At 42.5% G+C, this 27,549-nt stretch overlaps 1 protein-coding gene across 9 annotated transcripts in view; it reads left to right on the top strand.

The window, feature by feature from the left end:
* LOC110526605 (regulator of microtubule dynamics protein 2) overlaps positions 1-27,549 on the top strand; it is a 71,445-nt gene that overhangs the window by 25,358 nt on the left and 18,538 nt on the right. For 5 of the 9 annotated variants that reach the window (XM_021607715.3, XM_021607723.3, XM_021607750.3 and 2 more), the window contains exons 3-5: positions 7,067-7,256; positions 8,335-8,437; positions 12,231-12,291. In XM_021607715.3, the coding sequence (XP_021463390.1) occupies positions 7,067-7,256; positions 8,335-8,437; positions 12,231-12,291 (354 nt within the window). Of the gene's footprint in view, positions 1-7,066; positions 7,257-8,334; positions 8,438-12,230; positions 12,292-24,764; positions 25,817-27,549 lie in introns of those variants that run through there. The other 4 variants (XM_090236961.1, XM_090236963.1, XM_090236975.1 and 1 more) reach the window with 1 other exon arrangement.

Below are 27,549 nucleotides of genomic sequence, written 5' to 3'. Positions count from 1 at the left end.
TACCGTTTGTATTTCATATACCTTTGACTATTGGATGTTCTTATAGGCACTATAGTGTTGCCAGTGTAACAGTATATCTTCCGTCCCTCTCCTCGCCCCTACCTGGGCTCGAACCAGGAACACATCGACAACAGCCACACTCGAAGCAGCGTTACCCATTGCTCCACAAAAGCCACAGCCCTTGCTGAGCAAGGGGAATAACTACTCCAAGTCTCAGAGCGAGTGACGTTTGAAACGCTATTAGCGTGCACCCCGCTAACTAGCTAGCCATTTCACATCTGTTACACCAGCCATTATGCTGATAGGCTTGAAGTCATAAACAGCACTGTGCTTGCGAAGAGCTGCTGGCAAAACGCAATGAAAGTGCTGTTTGAATGAATGCTTATGAGCCTGGTGCTGCCTACCATCGCTCAGTCAGACTGCTCTATCAAATCATAGACTTAATTATAACATAACACACAGAAATACGAGCCTTTGGTCATTAATATGGTCGAATCCAGAAAATATAATTTTGAAAACAAAGCGTTTATTCTTTCAGTGAAATACGGAATCGTTCGGTATTTTATCTAACGGGTGGCATCCCTAAGTATAAATATTCTTGTTACATTGTGCAATCTTCAATGTTATGTCATAATTATGTAAAATTCTGGCAAATTAGTTCACAATGAGCCAGGCTGCCCAAACTGTGAGAAAAGCTCACTGACCATTTCACTCACCCTAGCAGTGCTGGTTAGGCTGTTTTTATGTTATCCAGAGCGTCGGTGACTAACTGTATTGCTGGCAACAATTTAATTATGCTTTTTTTTTGCCATCGTTTACTGACACTGGCCATATTCAACGGGTGTTGAGCGTTCATAAATGTGTCGGTTATTCTGCGCTCTGGTACACTCAGACAAAATCAGAGAAGTCTATCGACAGTTGTCGCAGTGGCATCATGAACGTTGTATTGAAATGGTTACTTGCATAGTGGAGTCTTTTTTTTGTTTAGGCCTGTAGTTAGCTAGCTAAATAATTAACCCCAATCCCCATTCATAACATTACTACCCTGCATGAATCTGCAGGTGGCTAACCAACCAGGTTCAATGTTAGCTAGCTTGCTAACGTTAGGCTATAACTAGCAATGCAAATGGCTCTGAGATACAGTACATACACATAACGTTAGATAGCAAGCCAGCCAGCTAACGTTAGCTAGCTACCTAACAGTACGCTTAAACTTGAAATGTAAACTGCTTTCTGACCATTTGAAACATGTAATATCTGAAAATGTAGCTAGCTAGACTCTTATCCGTATACATGGATGGACCCATCTCCCTCTCTTTCACAGATGCCATGGCTGCCTTTTAGTTTGAAAATGAGACAGGTGTTTTTTACAGCCTTTTGTCTGTTCTCTTTTCAACTTCCTCTGCATATTTGGAATCAAAGGCCAGAATTTTCTCCATCTCCTTAGCTATCATACTCTTATTCCACCATCTCGATCCACTGATTTCAAAAGTCGGTCCTCCAGAAAGTGGAGCGCAACACTTAAAAAAAATAATAAATGAAATAAAATTTGTTCAAGTGGCTCATCTGTGAAGTAGTGACACGCCTAGTTTCCTGATAACACTCACATATTCGGTCTTGGCAAGACTTTTGATTATGGCATTTACAAATACATTCATTTGGTGCAAAGGGTAATGTAGCATTACATCAAAGTACAGGCCAACTTTTGCATCATGTTTAGGCCTGTATTACACTAATTAGTGTGTGCGGTTAAAAACATTGGACCCAGAGGATCGGTGATTGGTGGCCCTAAAGGTGTTAAGTACCGTCACTGTTTCATCAAAGTAGTTAGAGCAAATGTATTTCATCCTTCATCGCAAATATGCTCCACAACCACTGTGATGGCATGACAACATTACTAGAATGTTCTATGTATTCACAGTACATATCAATCTATGGAGCCAGTGCTGAAAATGTCCAGTTGGCCTTACCCTTTCTCCTCGTCCCCTAACTAGACCTGAATCAAACTGGCACGGCACAGTCAAGTTAGAGAGAGAGAGTGTGTGTGTGTGTGTGTGTGTTTTTTAAATTGTATTTGGTTTTTTTAACACAGTGTTGAAATAGGACCACAGGCCCTGTGATGTTTGTTCTGTATCTGTAAATGATGGGCGGATAATGATGGTATATAAACACACATAAATGCATCCTGTTTTTTTTCTTTCTGTCTCAACTCCAGTGATTCATGGGCCATGGAATGGCGTTACAGGAATGCACTGATCACTCAGTACTACCCGTTGCTGCTTCTCTCTCACCACTTTTCATTGAGTAAACAAGCCCAGGGAGGCAAAAGAGAGGGCTGAATGAATGGAAGTATAAACGGATCAATCAGTATACGAACAAATTAATGTAAGACGATGCATTGGGGTTCTCTCCCCTAAGCATCTAGATACATGTTGAGAATCACTCAATGTACTACAGGGTTCTACACTAACTTTTTCAGTTGGTGGCACCTGCACATGATTTTGGTCGCACCAATTTTTTTCAAATAAAATCTATAATAAAAAATCTACCGCACTGCAAAGTTAAACTGTCGCAAATACGACTGTTTTGGTCGCAGTATCGAACCCTGTACTAGTACATTGTGTGCAGGTGCAAAAAAATAAATTATGCACAACAATTTGGAGAATGGTCGTCCATTCAGAATGTTAAGTCCTGTATTGGCCCGTACAGTGCATTCGTAAAGTATTCAGACCCTTCACTTTTGCCACATTTTGTTACGTTACAGCCTTATTCCAAAAAATTATTAAAACATGTTTTCCCCCTCATCAATCTACACACAATGCCCCATAATGACAAAGCAAAAACGGAAATATCACATTTACATAGATTCAGACCCTTTGCTCAGTACTTTGTTGAAGCACCTTTGGCAGTGATTACAGCCTCGAGTCTTCCTGGGTATGACGCTACAATCTTGGCACACCTGTATTTTTGAAGTTTCACCCATTCTTCTCTGCAGAACCTCAAGCTCTGCTAGGCTGGATGGGGAGCATTGCTGCACAGCTATTTTCAGGTCTCTCCAGAGATGTTCGATCGGGTTCAAGTCCAGGCTTTGGCTGGGCCACTCAAGGACATAGAGACTTGTCCCGAAGAAATTCCTGCGTTGTCTTGACTGTGCTTACGGTCGTTGTCCTGTTGGAAGGTGAGCCTTCGCCACAGTCTTGAGGTCCTGGAGCAGGTTTTCATCAAGGATCTCTCTGTACTTTGCTTTGTTCATCTTTGCCTCGATCCTGACTAGTCTATCAGTCCCTGCTGCTGAAAAACATTCCCACAGCATGATGCTTCCACCACCATGCTTCACCGAAGGGATTGTGCCAAGTTTCCTCCAGATGTGACCCTTGGCATTCAGGTCAAAGTGTTCAATCACGGTCTGAGAATCTTGTCCTGAGGCGCCTTTTTTGGCTAACTCCAAGTGGGCTGTCATGTGCCTACCATAAAGGCCTGATTGGTGGAGTGCTGCAGAGATGATTGTCCTTCTGTCACTGGAACTCTGTTAGAGTGACCATCAGGTTCATGATCACCTCCATTACCAAGGCCCTTCTCCCCCAATTGCTTAGTTTTCCAAGGCAGCCAGCTCTAGGAAGTGTCTTGGGGGTTCCAAACTTCTTCCATTTAAGAATGATGGAGGCTAATGTGTTATTGGGGACCTTAAATGTTGCAGACATGTTTTGGTACCCTTCCCCAGATCTGTGCCACAAAACAATCCTGTCTTGGAGCTCTATGGACAATTTCTTTGACCTCTTGGCTTGATTTTTGCTCTGACATGCACTGCCAACAGTGGGACCTTATATAAACAGGTGTGTACCATTCCAAATCATGTCCAATCAATTGAATTTACCACAGGTGGAATCCAATAAAGTTGTAGATGCATGTCAAGGATGATCAATGGAAACAGGAAACAGGATGCACCTGAGCTCAATTTCGGGTCTCGTGGCAAAGGGTCTGAATACTTATCTAAATAAGGTATTTCTGTTTTTGCTTTGTCATTGTGGGGTATTGTGTGTAGATTGACGAGATACATGTATTTAATACATTTTAGACGAAGGCTGAAACGTAATACAATTTTGAAAAAGTCATGGGCTCTGTATACTTTCTGAATGCTCTGTAAAAGGGTTCAGCACCAGCCTGCAGGAGCTTACTCTGAGGTCACTGTGCAGAGATTATGAATCTGGGTTTGTAAACAAGGCCACAGCTCCAGATCCCAGGAACGCCAATAGCCAGTGAACTGTACCCTGTGGTACAACGGTTCTATGTCTATTCATTAAAATGTTGTAATCTGCGTTTTTTTTAGGATAAAGATCATGGATTGTCTTTCTTGTCAGATTCATTCATTCCCTGTTCGTGTGTTGCCCCCACATTTTTGTTAGTGTTTTTAGATGTTGTATTTAACAAGTCTTACCCTATTTTGGTAACGCAAGATAATTCATTTTAGAATGAATGTCTTGTGAATCAATCGGCCGGGCTTTTCACTGTGTGTTGTATGAGTGAGTGAGTGAGTGAGTGGGCCAGATTCTTGGCTAGGGCCGCAGTGTGTTTGCTTTCTTCTGCTGAGCGGTGTGTGTGGACAGATTAAGAGCTGTGGTCTCGAGCAAACAGCGGTATTAAAGCAACAAGCAGAGGGAGTCTGAGCTAACATGCTGGGCTCCTTGGCCACACAAATGGCAGAGGAGAGATTGACAGCAGCATAATCCCTACATAAAGCACTTCCATGACTGGGTGTGTTTCCATTTTTACTGAGTGGTCCAATTAGATTGGAAAATGGGGGAAAATAGGCCTATAGCCATGATATTCTTGCGTTGCATAGACTTTCAGTTGTCTATTTCAAGACAATAAGTGACACACTGTCCCTGAAGTTTTAGGTGTTGGATTTTCTTAACTTTTCTGAGGCTTTGGGTAGGCGTTGTTTGAGAAGGTTGTTATAGGCAGCCTAAGTAAGAGACCGAAGCATTCCCTCATTGCTTAGTCATGTTGTTACAACGTCATTGGATTTTACTGCCTGCCCCGCGGAGAAGCAATGTTGCTGTTTTCCTGCATATACTGTACTTTAGTCTCCTCTGGCACAGACTTAAAGCTGCAATATATAACTTTTTGGGTGACCTGACCAAATGTGCATAGAAATGTGAGTTAGGTCTGTCATTCTCATTGAAAGCAATTCTAAGAAGTGGTAGATATGTTCTATGTGCACTTTATGTTTCCCGTTAACCTGTAGTGACGCCCATCCCGTGAACAGGACCATTATCATCATCTGACACTAATTAGCATAATGCAACGGACATAAATCTTCCTAGAAAATCTTCCTATTCTTGAAAATCACAAGTGAAATATATTGGAACACAGCTTAGCTTTTTGTTAATCACCCTGTCATCTCAGATTGTCAAAATATGCTTTACAGCCAACGCTAGACAATCATTTGTGTAAGTTTATCATAGCCTAGCATAGCATTATGCCTTGCTAACAGCAGGCAAACTTGTCACGGAAATCAGAAAAGCAATCAAATTAAATTGTTTACCTTTGATGAACTTCGGATGTTTTCACTCACGAGACTCCCAGGTAGACAGCCAAAGTTCATTTTTCCCTAAATATTATTTTTGTTAGCGAAATAGCTCTGTTTGTTCTTCACGTTTGGCTGAGAAATCGCCCGGAAATTGCGGTCACCACAACGCCGAAAAATATTCCAAATTAGCTCCATAATATCGACAGCAAACGTTGTTTAGAATCCATCCTCAAGGTGTTTTTCTAATATCCGTCTAATATTTTCTAATATATCCATCTGGACAATATAATATCCCGTTTAAAACAGGAACGTTTTTTTTCTCCAAAACTGAAAATACTGCCCCCTAACACCAAGAGGTTAAGTTTAGTTTTTTTACTTTCTTCTTATACACTAGCTTCAAACAGCTGAAATTACAACATTTTTGGTTAAGGAAAATGTAGTTCACAGCGGTTTAGATGGTACAATGATTCTCTGCACTATGCTTGCTTGTTTTCTCACAAACTGAAATTATGCAAACTATTTAAAAAATGTAGCAACCAGGAAATGGCGGAGCGATTTTCGCGTAGTGCATCTTTTAAGTTATCATCTATTCGGGCCTGACCTAAGTTTTGTGAGTTGGGAGGTATCTAAGATGGGGCTTCCACCACTTGTTGTGGGCCCACGATGTGCCGGTCAGCGGCCCACTCCAACACACCTCCCCCTAGCCCAGAACCATCGCTCGCAGACCCAAACGTTTCCTTAACCACAGATGATGTAGCTGTTGCCAGCACTTAATGGAGGCCTTTCATGTTTAAACCTTTTCACTTTGTCTTCCATTTCTTTGAATTTCTACCTATGTCATTAATACACACCGTTTTCACCTCCCCTACTGAAGTGTTTGCTGAGGGTGTTAGTATGTACTTACAGTAATTGAAAGGGGACTTTTTTGGAAGTGGTAAACCGGGGCTAATGCAGGGACATTATGTGCCATGACAGAGACAAACTAGTGTTCGGTACTGGAAACCCTTCAGGTATCTGTGTCAAGACTTCTTAACTATGCAGCGTTTATACACTTAAGTAACCCACTTGTGTAATCAAACGTGTTGCTGTTTGCGTGTAAACCAACAGGGAATGTTCATCTGTTATTGACAGCATCTGGCAGAGAGGGGGTAATTAAAGGCACTTGTTAACTAAGACTCACGCTCTGAGACATTACCAGAGGATCCCATTCTGGAGATACTCTCACCCCTCTTCACTATTTATGAATAGCCTGATGCCAGTACACTTTGTACTGTCTTGGCACACTAAGGCGTAGCCTATAGGCTACATTTTATATGGTAACCCAGTCATTGCGTAGGATCACTGGTTCCCACTCAGACCAAGTGCTCTGCTAGGAGTAGAATTGAAGCCAACCGCACAAGGGATTTTATGTTTTAACCGCCCACACTTTCACACTTTCAGTTTATCTTCCTAGCACTTAACTTAACTATGAAAACATGCCAAGGAAACTGAGATTTTAGGCTGTGACCCTAATGAATGCTTCCCCATGTGTTTCAGGTACATTACGGCTCTGACAGACTCTGAGGAAGAAGAGAAGAGTGAGGCTGATGAGAGTCAGGAGGAAGTGACCGTGATCGAGCCTCTGGACGAGTTCTCAGCCCTCCTGGAGAGGATGGATGCTCTACACAATGGCACGGATGGAGACAAGAGGGAGTGCCTCCGCACCATGCTGGATAAGAGGACAGAGGTGGGCTTCTTCAACCAACAGTCCTAGTCTTTAGTTTGGATGTCCTAGGCCTAGAAGCAATGTCCAAGACTGCCGCACAGAAGAAATGCCAGCCCGCGCAGCCAGAAATGCACAATATTGAAACAGTTCTGAATTTATTAGAGTTCGCCCCATTATTTTACACTATACTTAGATCAACGATTCACTGTGAGACTTGTGAATCAACATAATATTATCACCCTTTTTAAATGCATCAACCAAAATGAATCTTTGCAAGATTGAGTTGGTGACTTTGCTGAAGGCAACAGAGTAGAATTCTACTAACCGGTAGCCATCACCCGAGTTTGCGAGTTGATGCGCTTTTCAGGTCAAAGTGCAGAGCCACATGCACATTTGTTAATATTCTTTGCTAGTTAGCGAGTTATTTGCCCAGTTAGGCTGTAGCTAATTATTGGTCAGAAATGGGGGAGTGACTGCTTCCTACAAGAGCAAAAACTTGTACATTTCTAGCTGTCTTTGAAAAGCAAGTCAGGTAAATGGCTTTTATATGTCTTAAAGGGGCAGTGTTGTATTTTGAGACAGGCTTGAATAATGCAAAGAAGCCAATAGGCAGAGGGTAGCCTACATTTTTCTCTTGATTCTCTGTATGGTAATAATAATGACTTTTTTATTTTGTAAAGTGGTTTCTTGCATTATATGACGTAATACAATGCAATTCCCACTCACCTATTTGGCCCATGTTGTTACAGACCAAGTAAAAAAATATTTCCTACTTGTCAAAAGGTTAACATCAAGCCCTTCATAAAACATGTTATGTCTCTAACTTAAAGGGTTACAGCCTCAGTGTTCAAAGTAAGCACATGCTGGAAGTTGCACGGAATTCTCACAACGTTCAACTTTCCACTCAAGAGACCTTAAAATTTGCTCCATGCTGACAATAATTAGATGGGCGATTGATTAGAAGAAAACTATGTTTTTCCAAAATAGCAAAACAAATACTATTTGAATCCAAGTCTGAGCAGTGAAGTTCCTCGGTGAAACCTGCCTCCAAATGGAAGTCAATGTGTGAAATTTATTGACACTCCTCTTTTCTTCACAGTTTGGACAGAACACTACTTTCTTATGGCGACTAGTTCGAGCCTATGTGGATGTCCACGACATCACTACCAACCTAGAGCAGAAGAAGACCCATGCAGAGACTGGTAATAAACCACATACTGACCCCTTGATCTCCAGTATTCACATCATGTACCAAAGATTAGGGTTATACAATTCCCCAAATTTCCCAAAATGTCACGGTTTCTATTCCCCAAAATGCCCAGGTTTTTCAGAGTGTCTGGAAATATGCAACCATAGCAGTTCCTGGTATTGGAGACATGTATGTTCATTTGCACAACTGGTTCTGCAGGCCACCAACTTGTTGGCAGTATCCACGTCTCGGAGTGGCCTGGAAGTAGTCCTGGTGTTAATCAGCAACTGAATGACACCTGGAAAACCAACCAGTTGGCATGAACCTCTAGTATTGATAATATGACCTCAGTAAGCCAATTTCAAATCTGGCCACAAAGATAACTAGCAGGATCTGTGGTGAGCTTTGGCGAAATTTGTGAGCACAGCTGTATTCTGTCATCCGTAGGCTTAAGTGCTCTACTTACAGCTAGCTATATGAGCATTAGCAATAATGCAAAATGAGCCATTCACAGGGTCTATTGCGCCACATTAAGTTGTCAGTAAGACACGGTTGTGCATGGACTAATTTCCCACATGCAACCTAGCACAATGGCCCATTTGGCCAAAACAACACTACATATAACAGTTAACTTTTCACGCTCTTCACATGTCTAGAATGACGTAATGCTGTTGGCAAGAAGAAACAAAAGGCGACCGGCCTACATGACTATAGACCTTTAGCACCCACCTCGTCATCATGAAAAACTTTGAACACCTGGTTCTGTCCCATCTCAAAACCACCACCGACGCCCTCCTTGACCACATGCAGTTCGCCGACAGAGCCAATTGGCCTGTGGATGATGGCGTCAACATGGGCCTTCACTACATCCTTCAACACCTCAACAACCCGAGGATATTGTTTGTGGACTTTAACTCAGCCTTCAACACCATCATTCCGGACCTGCTACAGCATGAACTCACACAGCTGAACGTATCTGACTCCATCTGCCGGTGAATCACTGACTTCTTCTGACCAACAGGACACAGCACGTTAAGATGGGAAAACATCTCTCAACACGGGGGCGCCACAGGTTTGCATGCTCTCTCCCTTCCTCTTCTAACTACACGAATGACTGCTCCTCCAACGACACATCCGCCAAACTACTCAAGTTTGCTGATGACACCAACCTGGTCGGTCTAATTTCTGACGACAAAAATCCAAGTACCATGGAGAGGTTGACCGCCTGGTGCAATCGCAACAACCTGGAACTCAACACAGTCAAAACCATGGAAATGGTGGTTGACTACAGGAAATTCCCACCACCATCTTTCTCCCTCGAGATTGATGGCTCAGCCGTCAGCACTGCCGAGTCATTCAAGTTCCTGCGAACCATCATCTCTCACAGCCTCAACATCAGTGGTGACCAAGAAGGCTCAACAGAGGCTATCACCGTCTGGTTTGGGTCTGCTTGTTGCAAGGGCAAACTGCAGTGCATCGTCCGGTCTGCGGAGAAGGTCATCGGCTGTCACCTTCCCTCCATGAAGGACTTGCACACCTCCAGTACAAGACCATTGCCGACCCTGCCCACCCGAAATACCCCGTCTTTCAAAGAATGGCAGACGGTTTAGGTCCACCACTTTAACCTTTTCTTCCCCCATGCTGTGGCCCTCATCAGCCGGCTATTGGGCACATAGGGATTAAGTGACTATGCATTGAACTGATTGCTGCACATTGTCATCAATGACCTGAAATAGTAATCTGCATTATACTCCATTTGCCCATAATGTTTGTACCATACAGCTGTGGTGGCATATAGGGTTGTGACGGTCATGAAATTTCATCAGCCGGTGATTGTCAATCAAAAACCTGCCAGTCTCACGATAATTCACCGCTAATTAACATACACACTTAGTATCTCCTGGCTTCCATGCATAGCCTACAAGCCACTACTGCAGACCTTTGGAACAAAAAGTCTAATAAATCCATGTAATATAGCCTTCAATATCAATTGAATATCCAATTTGCGCATATTAAAGATAATTGGAACAACTGTCCATGTTTATTTTTTCGGCAGCCAACAAGTTGAGTAGGCCTAATGAACAGCAAAAGCACTAGCCTATGTCAATCTACTATCCCCCATAGTACTAAAGTTGACCTAAATATTACAAACATAGTCTGGGACAGTTATGGGATGGGATAGATCCCAAAGTATTGCAACCACTAGCATCCCAAAACTTTTTCAAGTAAATCTTAAATTTAAATCTTAAATGTGTGTTCTTTCGCCCATCTTAATCTTTTAATTTTATTGACCAGTCTGAGATATGGCTTTTTCTTTGCAACTCTGCCTAGAAGGCCAGCATCCCTGAGTCGCCTCTTCACTGTTGATGTTGAGACTGGTGTTTTGCGGGTACTATTTAATGAAGCTGTCAGTTGAGGACTTGTGAGGCATCTGTTTCTCAAACTAGACACTATAATGTACTCAGTTGTGCACTGGGGCCTCACACTCTTTCTATTCTGGTTAAAGACAGTTTGTGCTGTTCTGTGAAGGGAGTAGTACACAGCGTTGTAAGAGATCTTCAGTTTCTTGGCAATTTCTCGCATGGAATAGCCTTCATTTCTCAGAACAAGAATATACTGACGAGTTTCAGAAGAAAGTTATTTGTTTCTAGCCATTTTGAGCCTGTAATCGAAACCACATGCTGATGCTCCCGATACTCAACTAGTCTAAGAAGGCCAGTTGTATTGCTTCTTCAATCAGAACAACAGTTTTCAGCTGTGCTAACATAATTGAAAAAGGGTTTTCTAATGATCAATTAGCCTTTTTAAAATGATAAACTTGGATTAGCTAACAACGTGCCATTGGCACACCGGAGTGATGGTTGCTGATAATGGGCCTCTGTACGCCTATGTAGATATTCCATTAAAAGTCAACCATTTCCAGCTACATTAGTCATTTCCAACATTAACAATGTCTACATTGTATTTCTGATCAATTTGATGTTATTCTACTGGACAAAAAAAAAGTGCTTTACTTTCAAGGACATTTCTAAGTGACCCCAAACTTTTGAACGGTAGTGTAGGTGTTCACTCAAATCGCTAGTTTAAAAAAAAAATTCAGCTTGCATGTTTTTATTTTCTCCCTGCCTTTTTCACATACTCCACCCCCTGCAGTGCTTGTAAGCAGAGTTACAATGAACTCACAACACTCTTTGCATGTCTCATGTAACTGTAGCAATATGTTGGCCATGAGCCTCGGCTTATTACTTGCAGCACTATACCATTTACCATCTAGACTAGAGTCTTTCTCTTTTTCTCAACTGAGACTGTTGTGTGATTGTGCTGAACAGTACAGACTGGCTTGACCCGTTTCTTCATACAGTAATCCTTCCTCATTAATGGGCCTCTAATCAAGGCTGGCCAGGTGCTTTCCGCAAAAGGCACCATTGTCAAGTGGTTTGGAAACACAGACGGAAACAGGGCGATGCAGTGTTGGCTATTTTAAAGCAACAAAGACATCAAGTTTATGGCCCTGTTGTATTATCTTTCATATCACTGTTGATTTTTATTTGTTAATCATCTCATGCCCAGTCTCTTCTCGCGTTTTGTGTGGCGTCTTTTTTGGTTTTTCGTGTGATGTGTGTTATTGAATGATGTCCTTGTTATCTGTGTGGGTCTGTTGAATCTCCTCTTCTATTAAATGTAGGTACATTCCTATATGTTTGTGTATACTGTATGATGTGAACAAACGTGCCAGTAGTGTGTATACTGAGCTCGCGTTTCAGTGCAGTAGCTCTATTCATGTCCTCCCTCTTCACTCCCCTCAGGGAAGAAAGTTGGAGAGGAAGCCGTGAAGATGGACCCTATGTGTGCCGAAAGTCATCAGTGGTGAGTATTTTTTGCTAATAGCCATAGGTTACACATACATCCTCTTAAACCTATGTTGCAGTCCTAGTTGGGCAACTCAATTAGTTTGTAGCCATTCGGTTATGTCATTTATGGCTAGGTGCCATGTCCGTCTAGCCACTTAAATGCCAAAGAGTGAACATTTTTACCTCTCCTTGGATGTCCGCTCCACTGACTCCATGCGTAGTTGTTGCCTCAATGTTGTATCCGTATGAGGACACAGACTACCAGGCCCTCACTTCCTCCCAACACCCATCCATGACCACATTGGCTGTGTGGTGTGTACTGTGCACACACACCCACCCTTGCAGAAATGGGTAAACGGAGGCTAGTGTCACGATCTATTTGAAGCATGGTTCGTGAAGTAGCCTAAGTGTTTGTGTGTGTCTTCCTTCTCCCTTGAACAACTGTGTGTCCCTGGAACTTTATCCAAATAAAATGTTATTTGTCACATGCTTCGTCAACAACAAGTGTAGACTTAAGGTGTATGCTTTCTTCCCAGCCGAAACGGTTTAGTAGATTTCATGCATATATTATGACAACGTTTAGATTATACATTTTTTTTGGGACTTCGGAGATGTTCGGGCACACTACATTTTTTTTCTGGAGGCAAGCTGAAGTTCGGAGCCGAAGTCTACGCCCCTTCGTCGGTGATTGGCCAACAGTAGGGATTCTTCATTAAAGTCTTTGTTGTCGTTCAACAAGAGACAACTCGTTTGCATGCACATTTTTTCATTTGAAAAATATTTGGCCAAACATCTTATAATATAGTTCATGTAAAATTGTGCAACTAAGATTGCTTTGGCAAAAACGTCAAAATGAGCGACAGATTTCTTTGGTTATCTTAGATTACTTCAGACTTTTGAGGAAGTGTATACTGGCTGTGGCATCTCAAAATGGACAAACGGTACTATTGCTACTTTTTTCAAGCGAAGGTTTCAGCTAGCCGTGGAAATCCTTACTTACTGCAGCGAGAAGAAAATGAAAATAATTTTTACAAAAATAACATGAGGAATAAATAACCAATGAGTGGTCAGCAGGATATATTATAAACAGGAGCAGCATATGTGATGCGTTAAAAGAGCAAAAAGGGTCAATGCAGAACGTTCAGGTAACTATTGGTTTGCTAATGAACTATTTAGCAGTCTTAGAAGCTGTTCAGGGTCCTGTTGGTTCCGGACTTGGTGTATCGGTACCTCTTACCGTGCGGTAGCAGACGGAACAATCTATGACTTGGGTGGCTGGAGTCTTTGACAATTTTTAAGGCCTTCCTCTGACACCGCCTGGTATATTTTTTTATTTTATTTATTTCACCTTTATTTAACCAGGTAGGCAAGTTGAGAACAAGTTCTCATTTACAATTGCGACCTGGCCAAGATAAAGCAAAGCAGTTCGACAGATACAACGACACAGAGTTACACATGGAGTAAAACAAACATACAGTCAATAATACAGTATAAACAAGTCTATATACAATGTGAGCAAATGAGGTGAGAAGGGAGGTAAAGGCAAAAAAGGCCATGGTGGCAAGGTAAATACAATATAGCAAGTAAAACACTGGAATGGTAGTTTTGCAATGGAAGAATGTGCAAAGTAGAAATAAAAATAATGGGGTGCAAAGGAGCAAAATAAATAAATTAATTAAATACAGTTGGGAAAGAGGTAGTTGTTTGGGCTAAATTATAGGTGGGCTATGTACAGGTGCAGTAATATGTGAGCTGCTCTGACAGTTGGTGCTTAAAGCTAGTGAGGGAGATAAGTGTTTCCAGTTTCAGAGATTTTTGTAGTTCGTTCCAGTCATTGGCAGCAGAGAACTGGAAAGAGAGGCGGCCAAAGAAAGAATTGGTTTTGGGGGTGACTAGAGAGATATACCTGCTGGAGCGTGTGCTACAGGTGGGAGATGCTATGGTGACCAGCGAGCTGAGATAAGGGGGGACTTTACCTAGCAGGGTCTTGTAGATGACATGGAGCCAGTGGGTTTGGCGACGAGTATGAAGCGAGGGCCAGCCAACGAGAGCGTACAGGTCGCAATGGTGGGTAGTATATGGGGCTTTGGTGACAAAACGGATTGCACTGTGATAGACTGCATCCAATTTGTTGAGTAGGGTATTGGAGGCTATTTTGTAAATGACATCGCCAAAGTCGAGGATTGGTAGGATGGTCAGTTTTACAAGGGTATGTTTGGCAGCATGAGTGAAGGATGCTTTGTTGCGAAATAGGAAGCCAATTCTAGATTTAACTTTGGATTGGAGATGTTTGATATGGGTCTGGAAGGAGAGTTTACAGTCTAACCAGACATCTAAGTATTTGTAGTTGTCCACGTATTCTAAGTCAGAGCCGTCCAGAGTAGTGATGTTGGACAGGCGGGTAGGTGCAGGTAGCGATCGGTTGAAGAGCATGCATTTAGTTTTACTTGTATTTAAGAGCAATTGGAGGCCACGGAAGGAGAGTTGTATGGCATTGAAGCTTGCCTGGAGGGTTGTTAACACAGTGTCCAAAGAAGGGCCGGAAGTATACAGAATGGTGTCGTCTGCATAGAGGTGGATCAGAGACTCACCAGCAGCAAGAGCGACCTCATTGATGTATACAGAGAAGAGAGTCGGTCCAAGAATTGAACCCTGTGGCACCCCCATAGAGACTGCCAGAGGTCCGGACAACAGACCCTCCGATTTGACACACTGAACTCTATCAGATAAGTAGTTGGTGAACCAGGCGAGGCAATCATTTGAGAAACCAAGGCTGTCGAGTCTGCCGATGAGGATGTCGTGATTGACAGAGTCGAAAGCCTTGGCCAGATCAATGAATACGGCTGCACAGTAATGTTTCTTATCGATGGCGGTTAAGATATCGTTTAGGACCTTGAGCGTGGCTGAGGTGCACCCATGACCAGCTCTGAAACCAGATTGCATAGCAGAGAAGGTATGGTGAGATTCGAAATGGTCGGTAATCTGTTTGTTGACTTGGCTTTCGAAGACCTTAGAAAGGCATGGTAGGATAGATATAGGTCTGTAGCAGTTTGGGTCAAGACTGTCCCCCCCTTTGAAGAGGGGGATGACCGCAGCTGCTTTCCAATCTTTGGGAATCTCAGACGACACGAAAGAGAGGTTGAACAGGCTAGTAATAGGGGTGGCAACAATTTCGGCAGATAATTTTAGAAAGAAAGGGTCCAGATTGTCTAGCCTGGCTGATTTGTAGGGGTCCAGATTTTGCAGCTCTTTCAGAACATCAGCTGAATGGATTTGGGAGAAGGAGAAATGGGGAAGGCTTGGGCGAGTTGCTGTTGGGGGTGCAGTGCTGTTGACAGGGGTAGGAGTAGCCAGGTGGAAAGCATGGCCAGCAGTAGAAAAATGCTTATTGAAATTTTCAATTATGGTGGATTTATCAGTGGTGACAGTGTTTCCTATCTTCAGTGCAGTGGGCAGCTGGGAGGAGGTGTTCTTATTCTCCATGGACTTTACAGTGTCCCAGAACTTTTTTGAGTTAGTGTTGCAAGAAGCAAATTTCTGCTTGAAAAAGCTAGCCTTGACTTTTCTAACTGCCTGTGTATAATGGTTTCTAACTTCCCTGAACAGCTGCATATCACGGGGGCTGTTCGATGCTAATGCAGAACGCCATATGATGTTTTTGTGTTGGTTAAGGGCAGTCAGGTCTGGGGAGAACCAAGGGCTATATCTGTTCCTGGTTCTACATTTCTTGAATGGGGCATGTTTATTTAAGATGGTTAGGAAGGCATTTAAAAAAAATATCCAGGCATCCTCTACTGACGGGATGAGGTCAATATCCTTCCAGGATACCCCGGCCAGGTCGATTAGAAAGGCCTGCTCGCTGAAGTGTTTCAGGGAGCGTTTTACAGTGATGAGAGGAGGTCGTTTGACCGCTGACCCATTACGGATGCAGGCAATGAGGCTGAGATCTTGGTTGAAGACAGCAGAGGTGTATTTAGAGGGGAAGTTGGTTAGGATGATATCTATGAGGGTGCCCGTGTTTAAGGCTTTGGGGAGGTACCTGGTAGGTTCATTGATAATTTGTGTGAGATTGAGGGCATCAAGTTTAGATTGTAGGATGGCTGGGGTGTTAAGCATGTTCCAGTTTAGGTCGCCTAGCAGCACGAGCTCTGAAGATAGATGGGGGGCAATCAGTTCACAAATGGTGTCCAGAGCACAGCTGGGGGCAGAGGGTGGTCTATAGCAGGCGGCAACAGTGAGAGACTTGTTTTTAGAGAGGTGGATTTTTAAAAGTAGAAGTTCAAATTGTTTGGGTACAGACCTGGATAGTAGGACAGAACTCTGCAGGCAATCTTTGCAGTAGATTGCAACACCGTCCCCTTTGGCAGTTCTATCTTGTCTGAAAATGTTGTAGTTTGGAATTAAAATTTCTGAATTTTTGGTGGTCTTCCTAAGCCAGGATTCAGACACAGCTAGAACATCCGGGTTGGCAGAGTGTGCTAAAGCAGTGAATAGAACAAACTTAGGGAGGAGGCTTCTAATGTTAACATGCATGAAACCAAGGCTATTACGGTTACAGAAGTCGTCAAAAGAGAGCGCCTGGGGAATAGGAGTGGAGCTAGACACTGCAGGGCCTGGATACACCTCTACATCGCCAGAGGAACATAGGAGGAGTAGAATAAGGGTGCGGCTAAAAGCAATAAGAATTGGTCGTCTAGAACGTCTGGAACAGAGAGTAAAAGGAGGTTTCTGGGGGCGATAATAGAGGTATAGAGGTCCTGGATGGCAGGTTGACTGTCTGGTGCAATCACAACAACCTGGAACTCAACAGTCAAAACCGTGGAGTGGGTGGTTGACTACAGGAAATGCCCCCCAGTGATGTACTAGGCCATACACAGTACCAGTGGTGGAAGAAGTACCCAATTGTCATCCTTGAGTTAAAGTAAAGATACGTTAATAGAAAATGACTCAAGTGAAAGTCACCCAGTAAAATACTACTTGAAAGTATTTAAAAGTATTTGGTTTAAAAATACTTAAGTATCAAAAGTAAAAGTATGAATCATTTCATATTCCTTATATTAAGCAAACTAGACCGCACAATTTTCTTGTTTTTTAAATTTACAGATGGCAGGGGCACACTCCAACGTTCAGACATATTTACAAACAAAGCATTTGTGTTTAGTGAATCCGCCAGATCCGGTAGTAGGGATGACCAAGGATGTTTTCTTTTATAAGTGTGTGAATTGGACCATTTTCCTGTGTTGCTACTCATTCAAAATGTAACAAGTACGTTTGGGGGTCAGGGAATATGTATGTGGTAAAAAGTACATCATTTGCTTTAGGAATGTAGTGAAATAAATGGTAAAGTTGCCAAAAATAGTGAACTACAAATACAAAAAAACTGCGCATTACCCTCTATAGCGCCATGCAGTTTCCATACCAAGTGGTGATGCAGCCAGTCTGAAAAACAGCTTCTATCTCAAGGTCATCAGACTGTTAAATATCCATAACTAGGCGGCTACCACCTGGTTACTCAACCCTGCACCTTAGAGGCTGCTTCCCTATGTACATAGACATGGAATCACTGGTCACTTTAATAATGTTTACATACTGCTTTACTCATTTCATATGTATATACTGTATTCTACTCTATTTTAGTCAATGCCACTCAAACATTGCTCGTCCTAATATTGAAATATTTCCTAATTCCGTTCTTTTACTTTTAGATGTGTGTTGTGAATTGTTAGATACTACTGCACTGTTGGACATAAGAACACAAGCATTTCGCTACACCTGCAATAACATCTGCTAAATATGTGTATGTGACCAATAAGATTTGACTAACGCATTTTATCCTTGTAACTGTGAATCAAATATAATGATCATGAACGTTGATACTGTAAATGACACGTTTGGAAATATGAAGTGCACATTTGGACTCGAGGGTGTTGGGTTTTGCTTGTATGACGTCAAAGTGGTATTTATTATAATCCTCAACATCTCGTCTTTCAGAACCCATTGACTCCTCTCAATTTTCAGCATTTCCCTCTGTCAACAACAAATGTGCAAAAGTAGCCCAATTAGTGGGAGGGATAGGGGCATCCCGTCATGTGCGGTGCTCAAGTTTTTAAAACGTCTGTCAGTCAAAAACCATGCCGCGCTGTGAAGCGGAGAAACTGAGCTCTGACGGGGCTGTGAGTGGAAAGCCCTATGTTAATTAAGGGCCTGAGACAGAGTGAAAACATGCAGCTTGAGTTGCCTCGGGACAGAAGTTCAGAAGCCTATGGTTTTGGGTGAGTGACAGAGTTGTCCTGCGGTCCCTAGAATAGTGACTCAGGCCTTTTTGCGTTGCAATGTGTGTCCGGAATCTTGTCCTTACAAGCATCTGGGTTTAGAGTGCATTGCAATCCCTGCCAGTTAAAATAGGACAAGGCCAATCATCACAGATTCAGGAAAATATTCCCCAGACAGATTGATTTAAGATTGTGTATGCATGCGTGTCTTCGTTATGCTGCCAAAGCACACCAGGCCATGGCAGGAGATTGTCTGATTTGTATGAGCTAATCTTGATGATAACCTCATTTATGTTGTGTTAACCCCATGCTAGTGAAACTGGTGCACTCTCTGTAGTATTTAATAAAGACTTAAAAATTACATCTTGCAAATGAGGGCCAATTTTGATACAGCTGACATGTTTTGCCACGATAATAATATAGTGATGTGTTTATCTCAACATGCAGTATATTTGGAAAGTTCATACTTTTCATACTCCTTCCCTTTTTCCTCATTTTGTTACGTTACAGCCTTATTTTCTAAAATGTATTAAATAATTTGTTTCCCTCATCAATCTACACACAATACCCCATAATGATAAAGCAAAAACATGTTTTTTGATATTTTTGCGAATGTATAAAAAAAATAAGAAAAACCTTTTATTTACATAAGTATTCAGACCCTTTGCTATGAGACTCAAATTGAGCTCCGATGCATCCTGTTTCCATTGATCAATTGATAAGAGTCCACCTGTGGTTAATTCAATTGTTTGGACATGATTTGCAAAGGCACACACCTGTCTATATACAGTGGGGCAAAAAAGTATTTAGTCAGCCACCAATTGTGCAAGTTCTCCCACTTAAAAAGATGAGAGGCCTGTAATTTTCATCATAGGTACACTTCAACTATGACAGACAAAATGAGAAAAGAAAATCACATTATAGGATTTTTAATGAATTTATTTGCAAATTATGGTGGAAAATAAGTATTTAGTCAATAACAAAAGTTTATCTCAATACTTTGTTATATACCCTTTGTTGGCAATGACAGAGGTCAAACGTTTTCTGTAAGTCTTCACAAGGTTTTCACACACTGTTGCTGGTATTTTGGCCCATTCCTCCATGCAGATCTCTAGAGCAGTGATGTTTTGGGGCTGTTGCTCGGCAACACGGACTTTCAATTCCCTCCAAAGATTTTCTATGGGGTTGAGATCGGGAGACTGGCTAGGCCACTCCAGGACCTTGACATACTTCTTACGAAGCCACTCCTTCGTTGCCCGGGCGGTGTGTTTGGAATCATTGTCATGCTGAAAGACCCAGCCACGTTTCATCTTCAATGCTCTTGCTGATGGAAGGACGTTTTCACTCAAAATCTCACGATACATGGCCCCATTCATTCTTTCCTTTACACGGATCAGTCGTCCTGGTCCCTTTGCAGAAAAGCAGCTCCAAAGCATGATGTTTCCACCCCCATGCTTCACAGTAGGTATGGTGTTCTTTGGATGCAACTCAGCATTCTTTGTCCTCTAAACACAACGAGTTGAGTTTTTATCAAAAAGTTATATTTTGGTTTCATCTAACCATATGACATTCTCCCAATCTTCTTCTGGATCATCCAAATGCTCTCTAGCAAACTTCAGACCTGGCCTGGTCATGTACTGGCTTAAGCAGGGGGACACGTCTGGCACTGCAGGATTTGAGTCCCTGGCGGCGTAGTGTGTTACTGATGGTAGGCTTTGTTACTTTGGTCCCAGCTCTCTGCAGGTCATTCACTAGATCCCCCCGTGTGGTTCTGGGATTTTTGCTCGCCGTTCTTGTGATCATTTTTTGAGATCTTGCGTGGAGCCCCAGATCGAGGGAGATTATCAGTGGTCTTGTATGTCTTCCATTTCCTAATAATTGCACCCACAGTTGATTTCTTCAAACCAAGCTGCTTACCTATTGCAGATTCAGTCTTCCCAGCCTGGTGCAGGTCTACAATTTTGTTTCTGGTGTCCTTTGACAGCTCTTTGGCCTTGGCCATAGTGGAGTTTGGAGTGTGACTGTTTGAGGTTGTGGACAGGTGTCTTTTATACTGATAACAAGTTCAAACAGGTGCCATTAATACAGGTAATGAGTGGAGGACAGAGGAGCCTCTTTAAGAAGAAGTTACAGGTCTGTGAGAGACAGAAATCTTGCTTGTTTGTAGGTGACCAAATACTTATTTTCCACCATAATTTGCAAATAAATTCATTAAAAATCCTACAATGTGATTTTCAGGAATTTTTTTCTCATTTTGTCTGTCATAGTTGAAGTGTACCTATGATGAAAATGACAGGCCTCTCTCATATTTTTAAGTGGGAGAACTTGCACAATTGGTGGCTGACTAAATACTTTTTTGCCCCACTGTATATAAGGTCCCACAGTTGACAGTGCATGTCAGGGCAAAAACCAAGCCATCAGGTAAAGGAATTACCTGTAACTAGGTTACACCCCCAACGTCTGACGTGATCCGTAGACCTCCGAGCCAGGATTGTGTCGAGGCACAGATCTGGGGAAGGGTACCAAAACATTTTTGCAGCATTGAGGGTCCCAAAAAACACTGGCCTCCATAATTCATAAATGGAAGAAGTTTGGAACTACCAAGTCTCATCCTAGAGCTGGCCGCTCGGTCAGGGGGAGAAGGGCCTTCTTCAGGGAGGTGACGAAGAATCTCATGGACAACCATCTCTGCTGCACTCCACCAATCAAGCCTTTATGGTGGAGTGGCCAGACGGAAGTATGTACACTCCTCAGTAAAAGGCAAATGACAGCCCACTTGGAGTTTGCCAAAAGGCACCTAAAGGACTCTGACCATGAGAAACCAGATTTTCTGGTCTGATGAAACCAAGATTGAACTATTTGGCCTGAATGCCAAGCGTCACATGTGGAGGAAACCAGACACTGCTCATCACTCGGCCAATACCATCCCTACGGTGAAGCATGGTGGTGGCAGTATCATGTCTTGGAGATGTTTTTCAGTGGCAGGGACTGGGAGACTAGTCAGGATCAAGGGATAGATGAACGGCGCAAAGTACACAGATCCTTGATAAACCTGCTCCAGAGTGCTCAGGACCTCAGACTTTTCATTTTTTGACAGAGCTGGAAAGCTTTAAGTCAATAAGTATTCAACCCCTTTGCTATGGCAAGTATAAGGACTAAAACATTTGCTTAACAACTTACATAAACATTGGAAGGACTCACCCTGTGTGCAATAATAGTGTTTAACATTATTTTTAAATGACTACCTCATTTCTGTACCCCACACATACAATTATCTGTAAGGTCCCTCAGTCGAGCAGTGAATTTCAACCACAGATTCAACCACAGACCAGGGAGGTTTTACAATGTCTTGCAAAGAAGGCCACCTATTGGTAGATGGGTAAAAAAAATAAAAGCAGACATTGAATATCCCTTTGAGCATGGTGAAGTTATTAAATACACTTTGGATGGTGTATCAATACACCCAGTCACTACAAAGATACAGGTGTCCTTCCTAAATCAGTTGCTGAAGAGGAAGGAAACCGCTCAGGGATTTCACAATGAGGACAATGGTGACTGAGTTTAATGGCTGTAATAGGAGAAAACTGAGGATGAATCAACAACATTGTAGTTACTCCACAGTACTAACCTAATTGACCGAGTGAAAAGGAAGCCTGTACAGAATTTTAAAAAATATTCCAGAACATGCATCCTGTTTGCAATAAAGTAATAATTGCATTGCCACACTTGTTGCAGTAACGTTTTGTACTGAATACAACATGCTGTGTTTGGGACAAATTCAATACAAGACATTACTGAGCACCACACTTCATATTTTCAAACATAGTGGTGGCTGCGTCATGTTATGGCAGGGTCTGTATGGTCCTGGAAAAGTTATGGAATTTGAAAATCTTGTTTTCCAGGTCTTTATGTTTTGGAAAATAATAATATCGCAAAGGTTTTAGAAAAGTCATGGAAATTAGTTGAATCATTTCATATTCATGTAGTTCGTTAAGACAAACTTAAGTATTTTATCAAAAAAGTGAAAATATACATGATCAGAATTAATTTTGGTCGATTTTTGGTTGCGCTAGCTGGTCTCCGTAGCTAGTTCTAGCTTGCTAACAAACCAACTAGCTAGCCATGCCGGGTAAATAAATGTTCCTTCAACAATGCTTGGCTACACATGCCAAAGTAAGACTTGTGACTGGCGAAAGTTCAAAACCCAGCACATGTAAAATGCAACGTGCAGTAAAGATTTTTACATTTCGAACATGGGGAAGGCAGCGGTAACTAGCCACATGAAAGGGGGGGGGGGGACACCTCAGTGCTGTTGCGCGCAAGATGACGAGCTCGACACTGACCCCCATTAATAGCTTCTTCAACCCGGGGTTAGCAGCAGGATCAGCCGCCGTATCCACCACCACCTCTGCTCCCAAGCAAATATCGATAGTGGTAAACAAGAATGAAGTGCTAGCAGCCAAAGTATGGTGGGCCCTGAAAGTGGCGAACTCCCACTATTCTTAAAAGTCATGTGAAGAGGTGAAAACGAAATACATTGGCTCCGAATTCACGTGACATCCCTCTGCTGTCAATATACTTAGCTCCAATTCTTATTTTGCTAAGTACCTGCTGCAACTTTCACTTGGCAGTCCCAATGTCAACTGGAAGGTGTTCAAAATACTACAGAAGAACATGTTGAGAGATGTCAACAAATCACAGATCAACATTGGGTCCTGTGTATTGTACATCCTGCATAACCCATTTCTTGATAGATGCAAAGCCGCTAACTGGGATGTAGAACACACACTCTCGAGTCTTTTGTATGTTTTATGATTTCCCTGCACGTAACGTAGACTTTGTAGGAGCCACAGGTTGTAGCACTAGCGTGCTTCAGTTCTGCGAGCACTGGATAGAAAATGTCAATGTTTCAGGCTGCGGACTGCTGCTATGGCCTCACGGGAAACAGTACGTGGAGATGGTGAGAAAAGGAGAACTACCCAATCCAAAGTGCAAGTCTTTTGACTTCGTGAATGACAGCTGTGCTGCTTTCCCTGTGAAAGTAGGCGTCTTCAATGGCGTTGCCAGACAAATCACCACCTTCCTCACCATGTACAAACCCAAACTGCCCTTCCTGAGTGAGGACATGTTAAAAATGATCAAAGGTAAAGAAATATGGATTATTATTGATAAGTTGACCACAATTTGTATGTGTGTGATACGATTGATACAGTATTTACGGTGCTTTGTCTTCAAAATACATGGGACAGAAAGGATCATTCCTAGTGCTGTTTACTAAAATAAAGTATTAATCAAAGAATCGTCACATTGTGATTTATTTGGGCTGCTTTATGTGTACATTAATGGAATGAAAACAGTGTTAAAATGTCATCTAGAATCCAAGTTTCCTATCCGAGCTTAAACTAAAGAACAATATTCATTAGCTCACAGCTCATGGAACGCTTGTGAAGGAAAACACCTTGAAAGAAGCCACCTCAACACGGAAGCTCCTCCAAGTTCCATTTGAGGACAGCAGTCAGCGCAAGGACAGTTCAATGATTAACACTGGATTTGCACCAGAAACAACCCTCAATCAATTCAAATCTTACAGAAAGATTACAGAGAGGCATGTGCTGGAGATCAAGATGGACTGCAAGAGACTCGTGATCACACTGCTGGAGAAGGTCATGAAGAAGGCTCCAGTGCACCACCATATGGTGAGAAGCATGCAGTGCTTCGAGCCAAGACAGATGGCAATATCCAAACAGCTGTGCGTACCACAGATAAAGAGAATACTGCTTACACTCGTTACTGCTGACCATGTGGGGAGCCCGTGTGCGACGATGTTCTGAGAGAGTTCAGAGAGATTTGTGACGCTGCTGCACTCCAAACCAGCTTCAGAGATTTTGACCCCAAGACAAACCGGGTGGACACACTCCTGCAGGAGACCATGGGATCAAAAGATGCCTTCTCCAGGCTGTGGGATGTTGTTCAGATGCTGTTTGTCCTGTCTCATGGACAGGCTAGTGTTGGAGAGGTGACTCTCAAACTATAAGGAGGTTGTGGTAGAGAATCAGAAGGAGAACACACTGGTGGCTCTGAGGCTCATTGTTGATCACGTCAGAGACGTTGGGGGTGTAACCTAGTTACAGGTAAGCTGTCGTTTTCATGAATTGTTTGTGTGTCTGTTTCAACTGTTTATGCCATGTCTCTTGACGTGGACATTTTCTGTACACAGAGTACGTTTCTGTAAACAGACAGTCATCTACAGATCACCAAAGAGCTGTTGATGTCGGCCGCAGGAGCAAGGCTGAGGTACCATGGGTGCTTGGATGAGCAGAAAAGACTGAAGGAGAGACAAGTCATCGACCTGAAGAGAAAGGGTCTCATTGATGAGCTGGACGACTTGAAGAAGAAGAGGGCCAGGGTGGGAGTGCTCTTGAAAAATCAGTTGAGGAATATGCAGAGAAGGCAGATGCTACAAGCAAACGGACTTGCATCGCAAAATCCATCAGTTTCTGACGCACTGCAAAAGAGAAGGCATCTCTGCTGGAGATTGAAAAACAGATCAAAGAGAAACTTGTAGCAATGAAAAACTAAGCTGCCAAATACTGTTCAGTTTATCTCTGGACATTCAAGAAGAAAAAAGCACTTATGGAGTGTGTGTGTGTTCAGTTTATCAGACTGAAAGTTGTGTGTGTTTTCCAGGGGCATGAGGGTTGTCCTAACCGTGTGTGTGTGTGTGTGTTCCAGGAGCATGAGGTTTTTCATAACCCTGCTGTGTCATCAGCTTTCGTGCGTGTAAAAAATATCTCCTGCACTATCCGGGACAGTCAAAAAAAATGTAATAGTAAGTTAAGTTTAAATGTGAAACATCTTCTTCAGGTTTGCGTGTGTGTTTTTAAATCCAACTGTCAGACCACAAAAAGAAGGAACTTATGTACTTTTTTTTTGTCACCAGTTTTTCCTGTTGTATCTGTTAAGGTATTCCTGTCCACAAATAATTTACAAGTGTTTATTATTTTAATCAAGCTGTAAATAAGCCTTGCATCATTTGACACTCATTGACTAGTGTCAATACCATATTTTGTTTATGAACACATAGAGATGCCACCAATGATTGGTCATAGAAATGTGGTTAAAAGTAATGGAAAAGTCCTGAAATTTCATCTGTCAAAATATGTATGAACCCTGCATTGGTATGCTTGTAATCATTAAAGAATGGGGAGTTTTTCATGATGGAAAATAAACTGAATGGAGCTGAGCACAGTCAAAGTCATAGAGGAAAAACTGCTTCAGTCTGCTTTTTACCAGACACTGGGAGATGAATTCAACTTTCAGTAGGACAATAACCTGAAACACAAGGCCAAATCTAAACTGGAGTTGCTTACCAAGTAGACAGTGAATTCTCCTAAGTGGCCAAGTTAGTTTTTAATTAAATCTGCTTGAAAAGCTATGGCAAGACATGGAAATGGTTGTATAGCAATGAACAATAACCAATTTGACAGAGCTTGAAGAATTTTAGAAGAATAATCGGTATATACAGTTGAAGTTTACATACACCTTAGCCAAATACGTTTAAACTAAGTTTTTCACAATTCCTGACATTTAATCCTAGAAAGAAATTCCCTGTCTTAGGTCAGTTAGGATCACCACTTTATTTTACAAATGTGAAATGTCAGAATAATAGTAGAGAATTTTTTTCCCCTCCTTTATTTAACCAGGTAGGCTAGTTGAGAACAAGTTCTCCTGACATCAGTCAGGAAGTTAAAGCTTGGTCGCAAATGGGTCTTCCAAATGGACAATGACCCCAAGCATACTTCCAAAGTTGTGTCAAAATGGCTTAAGGACAACAAAGTCAGGGTATTGGAGTGGCCATCACAAAGCCCTGACCTCATCCTATAGAAAATGTGTGGGCAGAACTGAAAAAGCATGTGCGAGAAGGAGGCCAACAAACCTGCCTCAGTTACACCAGCTCTGTCCGGAGGAATGGGTCAAAATTCACCCAACTTATTGTGGGAAGCTTGTGGAAGGCTACCCGAAACGTTTGACCCAAGTAAACAATTTAAAGGCAATGCTACCAAAAAGTAATTGAGTGTATGTAAACTTCTGACCCACTGGGAATGTGATGAAAAAAATAGCGAAGTCGGGCACTGATGTTGGGCAATTAGGTCTGGCTCGCAGTCTGCGTTCCAATTCATCCCAACGGTGTTCGATGGGGTTGAGGTCAGGGCTCTGTGCAGGCCAGTCACATTCTTCCACATCGATCTCGACAAGCCATTTCTGTATTGACCTCGCTTTGTGCATGGGGGCATTGTCATGCTGAAACAGGACAGGGCCTGCATCAAACTGTTGCCACAAAGTTGGAAGCACAGAATCGTCTAGAATGTCATTGTACACTATAGAGTTAAGATTTCCCTTCACTGGAGCTAACGGGCCTAGCCTAAACCATGGATAACAGCCGCAGACCATTATTCCTCCTCCACCAAACATTACAGTTGGCACTATGCATTGGGGCAGGAAGCTTGCATCTGCCAAACCCAGATTCGTCTGTAGGACTGCCAGATGGTTAAGTGTGATTCATCACTCCAGAGAACACGTTTCCAGTCCAATGGGGAGAGCTTTACACCACTCCAGCCTACACTTGGCATTACACATGGGGATCTCAGGCTTGTGTGCGGCTGCTTGGCCATGGAAAACCCATTTCATGAAGCTCCTGATGAAGTGTTTATTGTGCTGGCATTGTTTCCAGAGGCAGTTTAGAACTCGTTATTGCAACCGAGGACAGACAATTTTAACACGCTTCAGTGCTTGCCGGTCCCGTTCTGTGAGCTTGTGTAGCCAGGGCAGCTCTAGCAGGGCATACATTTGACTAACTGAAGCGTCTTGGAAAGGTGGCATCCTATGACGGTCCTACGTTGGAAGTCACTGAGCTCTTCAGTAAAGCCATTCTACTGCCAATGTTTGTCTACAGAGATTGCATGGCTGTGTGCTCGATTTTAAACACCTGTCAGCAATGGGTG

The sequence above is a fragment of the Oncorhynchus mykiss genome, chromosome 1, assembly GCF_057628025.1.
Source record: "Oncorhynchus mykiss isolate SJ-2025 chromosome 1, ASM5762802v1, whole genome shotgun sequence".
In the NCBI taxonomy this organism is placed as follows: Eukaryota; Metazoa; Chordata; class Actinopteri; order Salmoniformes; family Salmonidae; genus Oncorhynchus; species Oncorhynchus mykiss.
The sequence above is the reverse complement of the archived record's forward strand: the minus strand, read 5'-3'. Positions and strand labels throughout refer to the sequence as shown.